Raw genomic sequence first — 15,335 nt, 5'->3', positions numbered from 1 at the left:
TAGATGGCCATTACATTTGTCCTTTTCTTGTTAGCCCATAATTCATTGTTTGGTGCTTAAGTATTTATAATTGTTATTTCTTGTTTATTTCATTCAATCTTGTTGATAAATGGTTTTTTAAGCAGTATAAAATGTCCTTCTTTATTCCTTATGATTTACTTTATCTTGATGTCTATTTTATTTGATATGAGGATGAAAACCTGTGCTTGTTTACACAGTCAACGTGAGTAGTATATTTATTCCCAACCTTTCACCTTCGGTTTGTGGTTGTCTTTTCCTATGAGATAAGCCTCTTGAAGCCAGCATGTTGTTGGTTTTTTAAAAAAATCCAATCTTTCAGTCTATGTCTTTTGATTGATGAGTTTAGGCCATTAACATTCAGAGTTATTATTGAAACATGGTTCATGTTTCCAGTCATTTTGCTTAATTTTGGTTTGTAACTTGACTTGGTTTCTCCTTTGATTGTCTTTTCCTTTAGTGTACCTCCTCCCTTTGCTAATTTTCATGCTTGTTTTTTATTTTTGTTCATGGAATATTTTGCTAAGGATGTATTCTGTAGTCCAGGCTTTCTAGTTTTAAATTCTTTCATTTTTTGTTTATTATGGAGGGTTTTCACTTTATCATGAAATTTAAACCTTAATTTTGCTGGATGTAAGATTCTTGATTGGCATCCATTTTCTTTTAGAGTTTGGTATATATTGTTCCTGGACCCTCTAGTTTTGAAGGTCTGGGTTTAGAAATCAGCAGAGATCCTAATTGATTTCCTCCTATATGTAATCTGATTCTTTTCTCTTGTGGCTTTTAAATTTTTTTCCTTATTCTGTATGTTAGGCATTTTCATTGTTATGTGCCTTGGTGTAGAATCTGTCGTGATTTTGAACACTTGTTGTCCTGTAAGCCTTTTGTATTTGATTGTCCAATTCATTATTCAGGTTTGGAAAAGTTACTGATATTATTTTATTGAATAAACTGTTCATTTCTTTGTTTTGGAACTCTATGCCTTCTTCTATCTCAATAATTCTTACATTTGGCCTTTTCATAATTCATGAATGTTCTGCTCATGGTTTCTTACCATCTTCACTGTGTGGTCAACTTTACTTTCAAGATTATATATTTTGTCTTCATTGTCTGAGGTCCTATCTTTCAAGTGATCTAGTCTGTTGGTGATGATTTCTATGGAGTTTTTAATTTGATTTATTTTTTCCTTATTTCAATGATTTCTTTTTTTTTTAGAATCTCTATCACCTTATGAAGTAATCTTTTGCTTCCTGTATTTGGCTGTGTAGCTCTTTATTAAAATGAACTTTTGTTGCCTTTTTTTGCTTTCTTATATCATCCTTTAATTCACAGAACATTTTAATTACATACTTCCTGAACTCCTCTTGGACATCTCTTCTGTTGTGCTGGCCATTGGTTCTAGTAATGTATCTTGATTTCTTTGTGGCTCTTTCTTCCCTTGTTTTTTCACATTGTTTTTGTGTCTTTCCTTTTAGCAGTGTATATCTAAGGTACTATAGTTTATATCAATAGACTTATAGTGTCCCTGCAGAATTCCATGACCTTTCCTTTAAGGGGGAGATCAATATTAACATATGCCAATGCAAAAAAAATATTCAGGCTTAATTAAACAAAAGAGCTTCTATTGAGATGTTTACAGTTTTGTCACAACAGACAGAAAGGGTGAGTTTGATTATTATTCACAATGTAAACAGTAGGTTGCAAAAGGACCTACAGTTCATAATGGTGGGCAAAGAGAGAATGGGGGGGTTTAGGATGAGATGTTAAGAAAGTAGGAGGTGAGGATATAGAGTTATTAGATCTTAGGAAGCATAAAAGAGGAATCAAAAGATGTTAGCTAGTAGCAGGAGAAAAGACAGAAAGAGATTTTGGGGAGATAGATAAGTGGCGAGAGAGAGAGAGAGAGAGAGAGAGAGAGAGAGAGAGAGAGAGAGAGAGAGGAGAATAACAAATTGTTTTGTTGAGATTTTTGCATCCATAATTATAAGATATATCAGTTTGTAGTTCTCCTGTGTTATCTTTGTGTTAAATTTTAGGATTAGGTTAACACGGGCATTTTAGGATCTTTTACAAGTGTTCACTATATTCTATACTTAGAAAATACTAGGTATTTCTATGAATGTTTGTAAAGAGGTAAAGAATTGGTATTAGTTCTTTTAATGTCTGGTAGAATTGTCCATGGAATATCTGGACCTGAACTTCACTTTTTAAAAATTCTTAATTTCTAATTTAGTCTCATCACATGATGTATGTCAATATATATTTTGTTTTACTTTTTGTGTCAGTTTCTGTTGTTTGTGTCTTTTTAGGAATTTGTCTATTTCATTTATGTAATTTGTATAATTGTTATAATAATCTGATTGTTACAACATCTTTATAATTCTTTCTATGTTTATAATGTCAGTGTTTCCCCAGTTTTCATTTTGAATGCTGCTAACTGTAGCCTTTCTATTTCTGGGTCAGTGTAGCTACTATTTTGTGAATTTTGTTGTTTTTTTTTCAAAGAATTGCATTTGTTATTTATTTATTTATTTATTTATTCATTTTTATTTGTTGTTCAAAACATTACATAACTCATGGCATATCATCTTTTATGCATTTGACTCAAGTGGGTTATGAACTCTCATTTTTACCCCAAATACAAGTTGCAGAATCACATGGGTTACATATCCACATTTTTCTATAATGCCCTATTAGTGACTGTCATCATCTTTTTTTCATGATTTATTATGTAAAATTTGATCATTAATTTGTGATACTTGTTTTTATTTAATAGATAAGAATTTCCCTCTGAGCAATAATGGCTTTTTCTCCATTTTATAAGTTCGATATATTATGCCTCCTTTTTTTTTCAAAGCTATATCTATTTCACTCTATTTCTTCTTTTATCCAGTGTTAATTCAGGAATATATTGATCAATTTGCTCATACTATAAGTTTCCCAATTTTCTTTCTAATAATGCTTTCTTGATTTCTCCTGTGGTGCTCAGGGAACACATGTTCTGTTGGCCGCATCCTGACTGCGTTTTCTTGAAGAGCATGATTAACTGCAGCCTCAGACTAAAGCCTAGTTTTATCCAAAGACACTCTATTCCAGTACATGAAGGGAAAAGTGGTCAGAGTTTTCATCTTGCTCCTTTGGTCACTCCACACAGGCACAAGGGGCCACTGATCTCACTGGTTTGGTGGTGGCCGTATACATGACATCCTCTTGCTCCGCCAGTGGCCTAGAGCCCAATCAGTGGTCCTAACAGGAAGAGTTCCTCTTTAGAAACCCTGTGACTTCCACTTTTCTAATAGGTAGAAAAGATGTAATTGCTCCAGGTAAATTTTACATTTTTCAATGAAGTGTTCTTTGTTTTTTCTTTCCCCTACAGTAATATTTCCATTCCTTACTCCAATTTATGAGGCAATGAATATCTCTCTGTTTCCAAAGGATGTCACAAATGTTTTAAAAAAAGCTATAAAGAGAATGAAAGAAAGTCGCCTTCAAGAGAAACAACAGGTAAAATCCGGTGGTGGTTACAGAGGAGGTTCATTTTTGATAATTTATTTGCCTATGGGTGTATGACTTCCATACTTCTTTGTATATTTTTAAAAGGTAGATGAAGAACTCTTGGTTGAGAATAGTAGAGGGTTCTCATTTGGGAGGAATAAAGAATTCAGCATCTGGTAATTGAGGTACAAGAATGAATCAGAGAGGGAACTAAATTAGAGTAAGATGTATTCCATGCTTTTATAATTATGTCAAAATGGACTCTACTCTCATATAACTAAAAAGAACTAATAAAAAAGACTTAAATAAATAAAATTATATATTCCAAATACTGAAAAAATAATGAATCAGAGAGAGAGCACTTACAATTAAATAATGGGCATAAAATTTAGTTTGTCAAGGCATAAATATTGCTGATAGAAAAAGCCCAAAATCTGTGAAAAAAAAAAAGGAGTCCTTGTAAATTGTTGACTAGAATTCAAATTAGGGCAGCCTTTATGGAAAACTGTGAGGAGGGCCCTCAGAAATCAAGTGCAGACCCACTGTATAATCCAGCAATCTCACTACTAGGTGTATAACCACAGGAAATGAAATCAGTATGTCAAAGAGACATCTGCACTCCCATGTTTATTGCAGCACTATGTTAAAATTGGTCTTATTAATTGAGCCTAATAGATTTTGAAAACATCCACCATCAGGAAATGATAAATGCAATTAAAGATGTTTCTAAACTGACATAAACATCAAATAGCATATACATATATCAAAGTAATCAGGTACCTTGTTAATATGTGTATAGCTTAATGTTCTTATATATCAGTTGAAATGATTTTTTTAAATAGAGAAAAAATGTTTTATCATATCCCTTCTCTTCAATAGGTAAAATTTCAACATAAACATTATTTTCCTGGTGCTGTAATTTCATCAGATTTTATATGGTCAAGAATCATTGCATTTCCAAACCTCTCACTTTACAAACTCTCCACAGAAGGCATCCTCAGGGTAGCTGGCACTGTCTGGACCCTCATGGAGAAGGCATGGGGGTTTTTTAGGTGAAGCTTTTTCCTCATGTCCAAAGGCCATCACAAGGATGTGTGCAGGCCAGTGAGCCAGGATGGGCCCTCCAGGTGTCAGTACAAAGTTCATACCTTCAAGCATGGTGGGATCTTTCAAGATGCTTTCCCAAAATCTGATTATGAGCTCCAAAAATATCAGGAGACTAATATATGGCATCTTTGATGAAGAATTAAGGTAGTAAAACAAAATATTGAAGTCCAGGATTTCTTCCTAAGCAAAAAAAATGTAACAGGAGATAAAGCCAGCCACTCTCTGGCCGGGAGTCTATGTTCAGAATCTACAGGAGCTCACAAGTAGGAAGAGCAAAGACCAGTAGCTATAGGACACCACAGCCAGTTTTCACTCAGGGAAACATCCTACTCTTCAGTTTGTATATGGATGTTTTTCTTCACTGATGACTTAGGAAACTCCAGCTGGACTTCTGTACTTAAAGAAGTCATAGTCTCAGAAGGGAAGATAAGTTCTCCACTATTAACTTATTTCTGACTTCATAATTGTTCTTCTATCTTTGAAATCTCTCTGTTTCTAGCATTGGGTGGATTTTCTTCAGCTTATGATAAATTCTCAGAATTCCAAAGATTTGGAGTCTCATAAAGGTAAACAAGGTTGCTACCTCATCTACTGATGGGGAAATTCAGAGGAAAGGATTGTTCAGGAAATGTGCAGGAGATTTTCCAGGAAGAAAAGCATTTCTACCTAGTTGCAGAAAGTGCATGCTTGGATATCATATACAGTATCCTGAGGAACTTTCAAGAGAAGCACACCTAAAGCCATGTTGAAATGTTGAAACTGATATAAACAAGTATTTCTTTTACTAGCATGGTATTTGAATTCAGCTTATTTTCTTACTATTTTTATTTTGATGTTCAATTCCCCCATATTTGTCCACTGGAATCCTCTTCATGTAGGCTCCTGAGTCCTCTATTATTCTTGTCATGTTTTTAATAATTGTTTTAAAGGTAGCTTCTGTTTATTTTGGCCATAGCAATATTGAACAGAAAACATAGAGGTTCTCCATATAGTCATGAATATACTGCTTCACTCCTAATATCCACCACCAGAGAGTTCTATTTATCACAGTTCAGGAAACGTCTACCATTCACAGTCCATAGATTTTCTTAGGGTTTGCTCTTGGTCTTGTACATTCTATGCCATGTATCCACATTATAGTAGCATACAGTGTATTCTGTGCCCTTTTCATTTATTTTCTAAGTATTTTCTTGCTTTCTGATTTAAGATATTCTAGGTTTCTGCTCTGTTTCTCGTGACAGCTTTATTTTTTTTGTTTTCATAATTAATGGAATTTAGAAATCAAAATTTGTGATCATCTTGTGGATTTTTGCTTATAGATACTCTCAGTAGACAACATTATTAACATGAAATACTTCTACATGCAACAGAGGAAAGAAATATTTCTGTATCTACTCACATCCAGTGATATAAACTATTTTTCTCTCTCATTCAAAAATTTTTTTCCAGTTTATTGCTTATTTCTGTAATACTCAAATACTCCCATTGCATTTTTAATTTGAGGTACCTAGTGCCTTGACAACCATCTTAAGAAAGTCCTGAATGTTAAGCAATTAATTCTAGAGATGAGGACTAGACAGCCTACCAGTATACATATTTTTTAAAAGATATTTTTGTTTTTTAGTTGTAGGTGCACATAATAATTTTATTTTATTTTTATATGGTGCTGAGGACCAAACCCAGTGCCTCAACGTGTGCTAGGTGAGTGTTCTACCACTGAGCTACAACCCTAGACTCAGTGTACATATTTTTATGTTCACATGTACATATTATCTATCTATCTATCTATCTATCTATCTATCTATCTATCTATCTATCTATCTATCTATCTGCTTAACTATCTATCTATCCATCCATCCGTTCGTCTATCCTGTATGTATTTACACATTTCAATTCAGCTTTCTGTGATGAAGGAAACAGTCTGTAGTTTAACTCTTCAATAAAATAACCACCAAACACATGTGCCTTCTTAGCACTTGACATGTGGCTAGTGCCACTGAGGAACTGTTTAAAATTTAAACATTCACATGTGGCTAGTAGCTACGAATGTAAACAGCCGAAATCCAAATCTTAATTGTTTTTGGTGCAGGGGAGAGGGTTACCTGGAATTGAACTCAGGGGAACTCAACCACTGAGCCACATCCCCAGCCCTACTTTGTATTTTATTAGAGACAGGATCTCACAGAGTTGCATAGTGCCTCACTGTTGCTGATGTTGGCTTTGAACTCCTGATCCTCTTGCCTCAGACTCCCACTGGGATTACTGGTGTGTGCCACTGCACCTGGCCTGAACCTTGACTTTATAGTCCTATTTCATGGGGTTCACACTCACTGGGATAAAAGATTTGATAATTAAATATTCTCATGACATCATCATAGAAAACCATCATCAATAAATCTGAACTCTGTAGACCTTTCAAACACTTGTTTTATGTATTCTTTTTTTTATATTGAATTGCATGTTTGGCACAGGGACCATGTTTATTTCAGGGCCCAGGTATCTAAAACTCCATATTGATCATACTGTGTATCTTAGATAGAAATGGTATCTCTTGAAATTATCTATCTTTGGTGGTGCTGAGAATGGCACAGTTAGTAGCTAAGTCCAAGAGTAGTATAGACCTCAGGAAAACTGGATTAAAAAAGTTTTCCTTTGTCTCCCATATCAGATAGACACGGAAGTGAAAAACCACTCTGAGAATGCCTCTGAATTGCTTTTGGGTTTTAATGGGATTTCTCTTCATCTAAACTTCTGATGTTGTGATTTGCTGGATTTACCTAAGTTGTGTTTCCTCTTCCATTAGCCCTATCTGATCTGGAGCTTGTGGCTCAATCAATTATCTTCATTTTTGCTGGCTATGAGACCACTAGCAGTGCTCTTTCCTTTATTTTGTATGAACTGGCCACCCATCCTGATGTCCAGACCAAACTGCAGCAGGAGATTGATGTGGCTTTGCTTAATAAGGTGAGAAGATGGTACCTGAAGAGGGAGGAGAGAGGGAGAGGCAGAGCTTCAACAAGACTCTCTTCTCATCACTTCCTAGGAGGCTTTGACCAAATTATATACATTGATTCTTTTCACCAGCTCTATTTGGAAAGGATCTGAAGAGACAAATGAAGGAGCAAACAGTAGTTTTGGGAAAATTCTATTCTCAAAACTACAAGGAATTTTTAAAAGAGTGTAGTTTCAGTCGTATCCATTACCAGTTACCATGATGACACCTAGGAAGTGTAAGCATGTGTCACTCAAGTGTCCAGATCATTGGCTTTGCTGATCTGTGGCATGAGCTCCTGCCTGGCTTACTGCTGAGTGAGCCCGGGCTTGGTGGGCAGGCCGACTCTGCTCTGCTCCACACATCTTCACACTCTAGTCATGTATTATAGAGAAGCATCCAGGGGAGGAGTCAGGTTTTCTGGCTCCTGAGCCAAATTCTTTACTTCTACCTTGTATCCTCTCCAATGTCATACCAGGCATTAGCCACATGTTGTGCCTGCTGTTCTCTGCCTAAACAGGAAGTCTAATGAGTTTATTGGATATGAAGACACCAGGTCTCTGGGTCTGACATGGCTGGTTTGGCAGTGAAGTGGGCACAAAGCCTCTTCTTCAGAGCTCACAATGAAACCATGAAGAACAGCCAGGAGACTGGTCTAGCAATAAGGGGTGGGGCTGAGAGTGGCTTTCTATCCTCCTTAGAGTGTCCTCTGAAACTGAAATTGTTTGACACAGTTCCATCAAATCTTAACCTTCTTTCGGTGGTACTGGGATAAAAGTTACCAGTTTCTCCCAACATTTTTTAAATGATGTAGTGTTATCTCTAAGTTATATATATATATATATATATATATATATATATATATATATATATATATATACATACATACACATATACACACACACATACACACACACACACACACACACACACACACACACACACACACATATATATATATATATATTCAAAGCAGGGTTATTCAAGAAAAAACTGATATATAATGGGTTATTTTCTCTTATCTATTTTCTTGAAATAGGCATGTGACTTTTCGAGAGAAAGGTAACAGTGACTTTCACATATTTTGCCTGAGTGTAATTGTCGTATTCTATTAATTACTTTTCCTCACATGAGGAAAAATTGTACATGATGATGCTGAGGATATTATACACTGAATTCGGGATTGTTCCATAGGACTCTTATGTTCATAACTACTCTGCACTTCTCAATGGGCCATGGACATGGTTTTCAAATGGGCATGATTTTTATTACAATGCTTAGTCAATTGTAAGCACTACTCTTCTTCACCATTCTGTTATTTCTGGGACCGCCTAACACTTTAATAAAACTATGTAGATTGAGTTTAAAGTTAGTTTAAAACATGAATTTCCAAAAATCTCTTTATTTCTCTTCAGGCATCTGCTACCTATCATACCGTGTTACAGATGGAGTACTTGGACATGGTGGTGAATGAAACTCTCAGATTGTACCAAATTGCTGGCAGACTTGAGAGGGTCTGTAAGAAAGATGTTGAAATTAATGGAGTGCCCATTAGGAAGGGGACAGTGGTGATGATATCAAGCTTTGTTCTTCATCGAGACCCACAGCAATGGCCAGAGCCTGAGGAGTTCTGCCCTGAAAGGTACAGGGCCTCTGGGAAAGGGAAGCACCTTGGGCTAGGGTTGTCCAAGCATGTCTTTGTATTTCTTATCATAGATGACAAACAGGTAGCTATGTAATTATTTTTATATATGTCTTTGTATTTTAGTCAGTTTTCTTGTTATAAATATAACACTTTCTTGCAAAATGATATGAATTTGTGACAAGGAACAAAATGAATGCTATGTCCATTCACTATGCTAAATTCTTTTTAAAAATTTTCAAATTGTTTTTTAAAAAATAAATGACAACAAAATGCATCACAATTTTTAGTACACATATGTAACACAATTTCTTATATCTATGTTTGTATATAAAGTATTTTGCACCAATTTATGTTTTCATACCTGTACTGTAGATAATGATGTCCATCGCATTCCACCATCCTTGCTAATCCCCTGCCTCCTCTCTTCCCCTCCCACCCCTCTGCCCTATCTAGAGTTTTTCTATTCCTCCCATGCTACCCCTCTCTACCCCACTATGAGTCAGCCTCCTTATATCAGAGAAAACATTCAGCATTTGTTTTTTTGGAATTGGCTAACTTCACTTAGCATTATCTTCTCCAGCACTATCCATTTACCTGCAAATGCCTTGATTTTATTCTCTTTTAATGCTGAGTAAAATTCCAATGTGTATATATGCCACATTTTTTAATCTATTTATCTACTGAAGGGCATCTAGGTTGGATCCACAATTTATCTATTGTGAATTGTGCTGCTATAAACATTGATGTGGCTGTGTCCCTGTAGCATGTTTATACCTTTTAGGTATAAACCAAGGAGAGAGATATCTTGGTCAAATGGTGGTTCCATTCCCAGATTTCCAAGGAATCTCCATTCTGCTTGCCATATTGGCTGCACCAATTTACAGTCCCACCAGCAATGTATGAGTGTACTTGTCCCCCCACATCCTTACCAACACTTATAATGGCATCATAATAGCTGCTATTCTGACTGGAGTGAGATGATATCTTAGAGTAGTTTTGATTTGCATTTCTCTAATAGCTAGAGATAATGAGAATTTTTTCATATATTTGTTGATTACTTGTATATCCTCTTTTGAGAAGTGTCTGTTAAGGTTCTTGGCCCATATATTGATTGGGTTATTTGTTTTTATTGGTACTTCGCTTTTAGTTCTTTATATACCCTAGAAATTGATGTCCTATCTAATGTGTGAGGGGTAAAAATTTGTTCCCGAGCTGTAGGCTCTTTATTCACCTCACAAATTGTTTCTTTTGCTGAGAAGAAAGTTTTTAGTTTGTTAAATTCTTTAAATAATCATGAATTAATAATATGATCATGTTCTCATAAACAGATTTCTAGGCATATATAGATATTTTTGCTAAACTAGATTGTATCATATTTGATTTTTGCTAGAACCTGATAATATATACATTCAACCTCTGCACGTATGATTTTTTTTTTTTTTTTGCGGGGTACCAGGAGTTGAACTCATGGGTGGTCCACCACTGAGCCACATCAGAAGCCCTATTTTGTATTTTATTACAGATAAGGTTTTGCTGAGTTGTTTAGGGCCTCACTAAATTGGTGAAGCTGGCTTTGAACTTGGGATACTGCTGTCTCCACCTCCCAAGTTGCTGGGATTACAGGTGTGTGCCATGCTCAGCATGTATGTATGGTTTTTGCATCTATAATTTCAACTAACTTATAAATGTTTTTTCTTGTCAGTTTTCCATAAACAGTGTAATACAATAAGTATTTATGTAGTACTTAAATATTATTAGTTATTATAAGCAATCCAGAGATGATTTAAAATATATTTCAGGATGTGCATAGGTTATACAAGTATGTCTCTGTTATTTCTATAAGAGACTTGATCACACAGGATTTTGTTTATTCCGATGCTAAAACTAATTCTCCTCAGATATGGCACCATGACTCTGTTTGTGTATATGCATGTGTGTGTGTGTGGTGAGTGTGTGTGTGTTGTGTATATCTGTGTTCATGTGTTTTAAATTTTATAGCATGTGCCATAACTGACATAATCACTATCTCATTTCATTGTATGTATTCACTCTTATACTCCTTATATTTTATGTGTGTTTTGTTTTCTTTACTGTCTCAATTTACCATGATTTCCTTTGAAACAGCATTTATCTCATCTCAAAAGACTGAAAGATCCTATAGGCTAAGGAGGAGAAAGGTGGAAAACTCCTATAGGCTAAAGAAGAGAAAGGTAGAAAAACTCCACAGCTTAAAATTTCTCATAGCAAAACTACAGCTGGATTTCAATGACCAGCCCATGAAATCATTTTTTACACTATTGCTTGGGGATGTCTAAGGCACAAACTGAAACAAGTAACTGTTGTGGTTTTAATATTTTTTTGACTTCTCATCTATTGTGGAACCAGGTTCAGTAAGAATAACAAGCACAGCATCAATCCTCACATGTACATGCCCTTTGGAAATGGACCTCGAAACTGCATGGGCATGAGGTTTGCTCTCATGAACATAAAATTTGCTCTTGTCAAAGTAATGCAGACCTTTTCCTTCCAAACTTATAAGAAAACACAGGTCAGTAGCTTTTCATATACATAATGTTTTATTTGAAGATGTTTTACCAAATATAGGGGCTGAGTCACAGAAAAATATATGCTCATTCATCATTTAATTCTTAGATCTATAGTCTAGTGAGTCTCTTTTGCATCATCTTTGAGATTTAGAGTTTTTCACCATGGGGGCTCTAAATCTATGGCTTAATGAAGATCAAAGTGTAAAAAACATATAGACTCAATGCAGATTAGTGTGACATGTGTATGTATGGACTGTGAACTTGAACACAGTGTAGATTCAGCTCCATGTCTCCTGGAGAGACCCTGTGCATAATCATGAGGTGTGGTGACCACAGAGTTCTCATGTTTGAGGGAAATTCTCCTTACCAGAACTTACAAAACCTCCCTATCTCAGGCCTTGTACAGGATAAATATTTATGAAATAATCTTTCAGATAAAAGAATAATTTTACTATCCAATCATGACACACCTTAGAAAATGAGTAGAACGAATTCAAACTACATGATACTAAAAATAGTTTTTCTGTTTGTGGAGCATCACTGGGCTTAATATATCTTCTCTACTTTTCTGATTTGGTTCCTTGTGTTTCATTCATTGCTTCTCCATGTGCTTGTCTATACTTTACAGATTCCCCTGAAATTAACTGATCAAGGACTTCTTCAACCTGAAAATCCCATTTTAAAGGCTGTGTGCAGAGATGGATCAATAAGTGGAGCCAGAATTTCCCTAAGGATTAGTGCATTGTTGTCCTCAGAGCCTGGGGACCACATCAGAAAACAAATATTTATTTTGTGAAGAAAACTCAAAATGAAGAGAGACTCTTTATTCCTCAATTGATGAATGAGAAGAGATGCTAGACCTTTGCTGAGCTTGCTAGGGTCTGTGCAAAGTATTATGTATTTTCTGATGGAAAGGAGGTGCCCACTTCAGTTCCAGATGTGAAGACTCACCCTTTCTGGGTCTAATGGGCTCTCTCCTCTCACTGCCAGTCAGTCCTGGCAGCTCCTCCTGAGCTCTGAATAGAGAATCAACAATTATCACCAAATATTTCAATAATTTTTAATTAGAATGAGGGTGGTTGTGGTGGCTTTTGTAGTGACATTGATATATGATGTGTTTTTTGAAATATGTTGTCATAAATTTTATAATGAGAAAGTCAATAAACATATCCTTATAGATGTTTATCTGAAGCATTTGTTTCTATTTAAGTATTGAAATAAACTATACTATATATAGTACTGAATCAGTTAGAGTCAAAATTCAATCTTTTGATCATCACAATCAGTGAATACATGGAGCTTTTTCAGAAATTCAAATTAAATAGTAAGATAGAGTTAATCCATTGTGAATTTACCCATTGCTGGAAAAGAATATTCATAGTGGCCTTGTGTCATTTTTGAAGCACAAAATTTGTAACACTCTACTGAGGTAGGTATTACTATATCTCTAGCTTAGATTTCATACTCCTATCCTATCTCCCTTGTTGATTCTGGAAAGCAAGAAACAAATGTGTAGTCCATCTTCAACACCTAAGTTGATAACAAGCAGAAGGAGCATTGAATTAGAAAGTGGTTGATAGTCAATTGTTTCTATAGCACTGCTCCTCAGATTCAACTGGTATCAGGAGCTACACAGGATTTTTCCATCTTATATCCTGTCCCTTCTCTTCCTTCCCTTTACTTCTCCTTATCTTCTTGAATAATTCACTCCTAATGCCATTAGATGTGGTCCAGCAGTGTGAGGGCACACTTTGTGGTGGAGGACTGAATAATGGTGGCTTCAAGTCATATATGAGATACAATTGGGAAGGTGCCCTCAGAAGGGACAGCCTGGCCTGTGTATGGAAGCCCAAGGAATCTGAGATGGGCTCCAAAGAGAGAGGTAGACTGTCATAAATACTCATTGACAAAACAGGGTAAAAAACACCTAGGTGAGCTAAGGAGGGCATGTGGGGTTAGAATAGGATAAATGGAATTTAGTTGTATAAAAAAGAGATTGTTTAAATAAGTAAATACATCAAGGACAATGAAATCCAGTTTTCATAGAAAATGTTGGTGAAGTGACTCTCTGGTTCAAGAAAGAAAATTGGGATGCGACGTGTTAAGTAGGACTGAAATGGAATGTATCACTGTGAATTCATGCTTTTCCAGATAGAAAAATAGAGAAACAAGTGTGTGTGTGTGTGTTTGAGTGTTTGAATGTAGAAAATTAAATTCATACTTGTCTGCACTAATGGGACTGGGTAACAGTGACATTTTAATAGGAAGACCAGTGTATTAGTCTTGGTGACCAGATGATGGAACAAAAATACCATATTTCACTATAGGAAGCAGGGCTGGTTAGACAAAAGGCTGATTCCAGGTTAAAATTTGTGAAAGTCCAAGGTGAGCCTTTTTGTGCAAAATGCAAGAAAACATTCACAAAAGGGTGGAAGAAATCCCAGGTCCACCCAGCCGACAGACAGACTTAGAACAGAACTCAGGCCTAACCCCACCTCCATATTGGGCCTCTATAAGCATCACCATAACCTTTCTCATATAGTAGTCTCCACCGTGGGAGAACAGGTAGGGCTTGGAGGCAGCTGCATCTCAGAACAGGCAGCTCAAAGCCACTGTAAGGCCCACTATTTAGCCCCATCTCTGAAAGTAGTTGCATCCATCTTAAGACAACCCCACAGCTATCTTGAGTTATCTCCACTATTGCCACCATCATATTTAGTTGCAGTAGCATTATCACGGAACATTGGCTGGGGGCCAGAAGTCCAAAACCAAGGTGAGGTACAAGTAATCTTCAGGGAAACTATAATATTATAGGCTAAAAACTGTAATAACACAGATTTGCACTGCAAAAAAGGAAGACACATACACAACATGAAAAAACAAGGGAGAAAATTTCCCCAAACACACAAAGATACTATAATAATAGAATCCATGGACAGTACAGTTGATGAAATGTCAGACAAGGAATTAACAATATACATAATTAAAATGACCTACAAAGTAAAGAATGATCTAATTGAGAAAATACAGGCAACATTGATCACACCAACAAAGAGATAAGGGGGCAAATATAGGTAGCAAAAGAGTACTTCAAGAAAGAGATTCTGAAAATAAAATCAGAAATCAAGGAAACAATAAACAAACAAGCAAACACTTAACAGAAAGCATAAACATCAGATTGGATCACTTGGAAGACAGAATGTTAGATAATGAAGAAAAAAATATACAATCCTGAGAGTAAATCTGAGCACAGTGAAGACGTTAAGAAAGCATAAAGAGAACACCCAATAATTTTCGGATAACATCAAAAGACCAAATCTAAGATTTATTGGGATAAAGGAAGGGACAAAGATTCAAACCAAAGGAATGCACAATCTCTTCAATGAAATAATATCAAAAATTTCCCAAGTATGAATAATAAATTGGAAAATCAAATACAAGAGGTCTATAGGAAACCAAAATTTCAACAAATCTACATTAAGATGCATTATAATGAAAAGGTCTAGCATACAGAGTAAGGATAAAAATTTAA

The 15,335-nt window shown here is 35.6% G+C and overlaps 1 protein-coding gene across 1 annotated transcript; it reads left to right on the top strand.

Annotated features, from left to right (window-relative positions):
• The first annotated feature begins 3,528 nt into the window (after nt 1-3,528).
• On the top strand, nt 3,529-12,988 carry LOC144364769 (cytochrome P450 3A9-like). The gene is made up of 5 exons (XM_078023767.1): nt 3,529-5,186; nt 7,424-7,584; nt 9,028-9,254; nt 11,643-11,805; nt 12,432-12,988. The coding sequence occupies exons 1-5, from the start codon at nt 5,144-5,146 to the stop codon at nt 12,597-12,599; spliced, it is 762 nt and encodes a 253-aa protein (XP_077879893.1). The 5' UTR covers nt 3,529-5,143; the 3' UTR covers nt 12,600-12,988.
• Nucleotides 12,989-15,335: the final 2,347 nt, after the last annotated feature.

Source organism: Ictidomys tridecemlineatus, chromosome 10 (genome assembly GCF_052094955.1).
Source record: "Ictidomys tridecemlineatus isolate mIctTri1 chromosome 10, mIctTri1.hap1, whole genome shotgun sequence".
In the NCBI taxonomy this organism is placed as follows: domain Eukaryota; kingdom Metazoa; phylum Chordata; class Mammalia; order Rodentia; family Sciuridae; genus Ictidomys; species Ictidomys tridecemlineatus.
This window is presented reverse-complemented; position numbering and strand designations above follow the sequence as displayed.

Coding starts and splice junctions, on each gene's coding strand:
- LOC144364769 (XM_078023767.1), top strand. CDS start 5,144: ATGATAAATTCTCAGAATTCCAAAGATTTGGAGTCTCATAAAG. Junction 7,585..9,027: donor ATGTGGCTTTGCTTAATAAG/GTGAGAAGATGG, acceptor ATTTCTCTTCAG/GCATCTGCTACCTATCATAC. Junction 11,806..12,431: donor AAACTTATAAGAAAACACAG/GTCAGTAGCTTT, acceptor TATACTTTACAG/ATTCCCCTGAAATTAACTGA.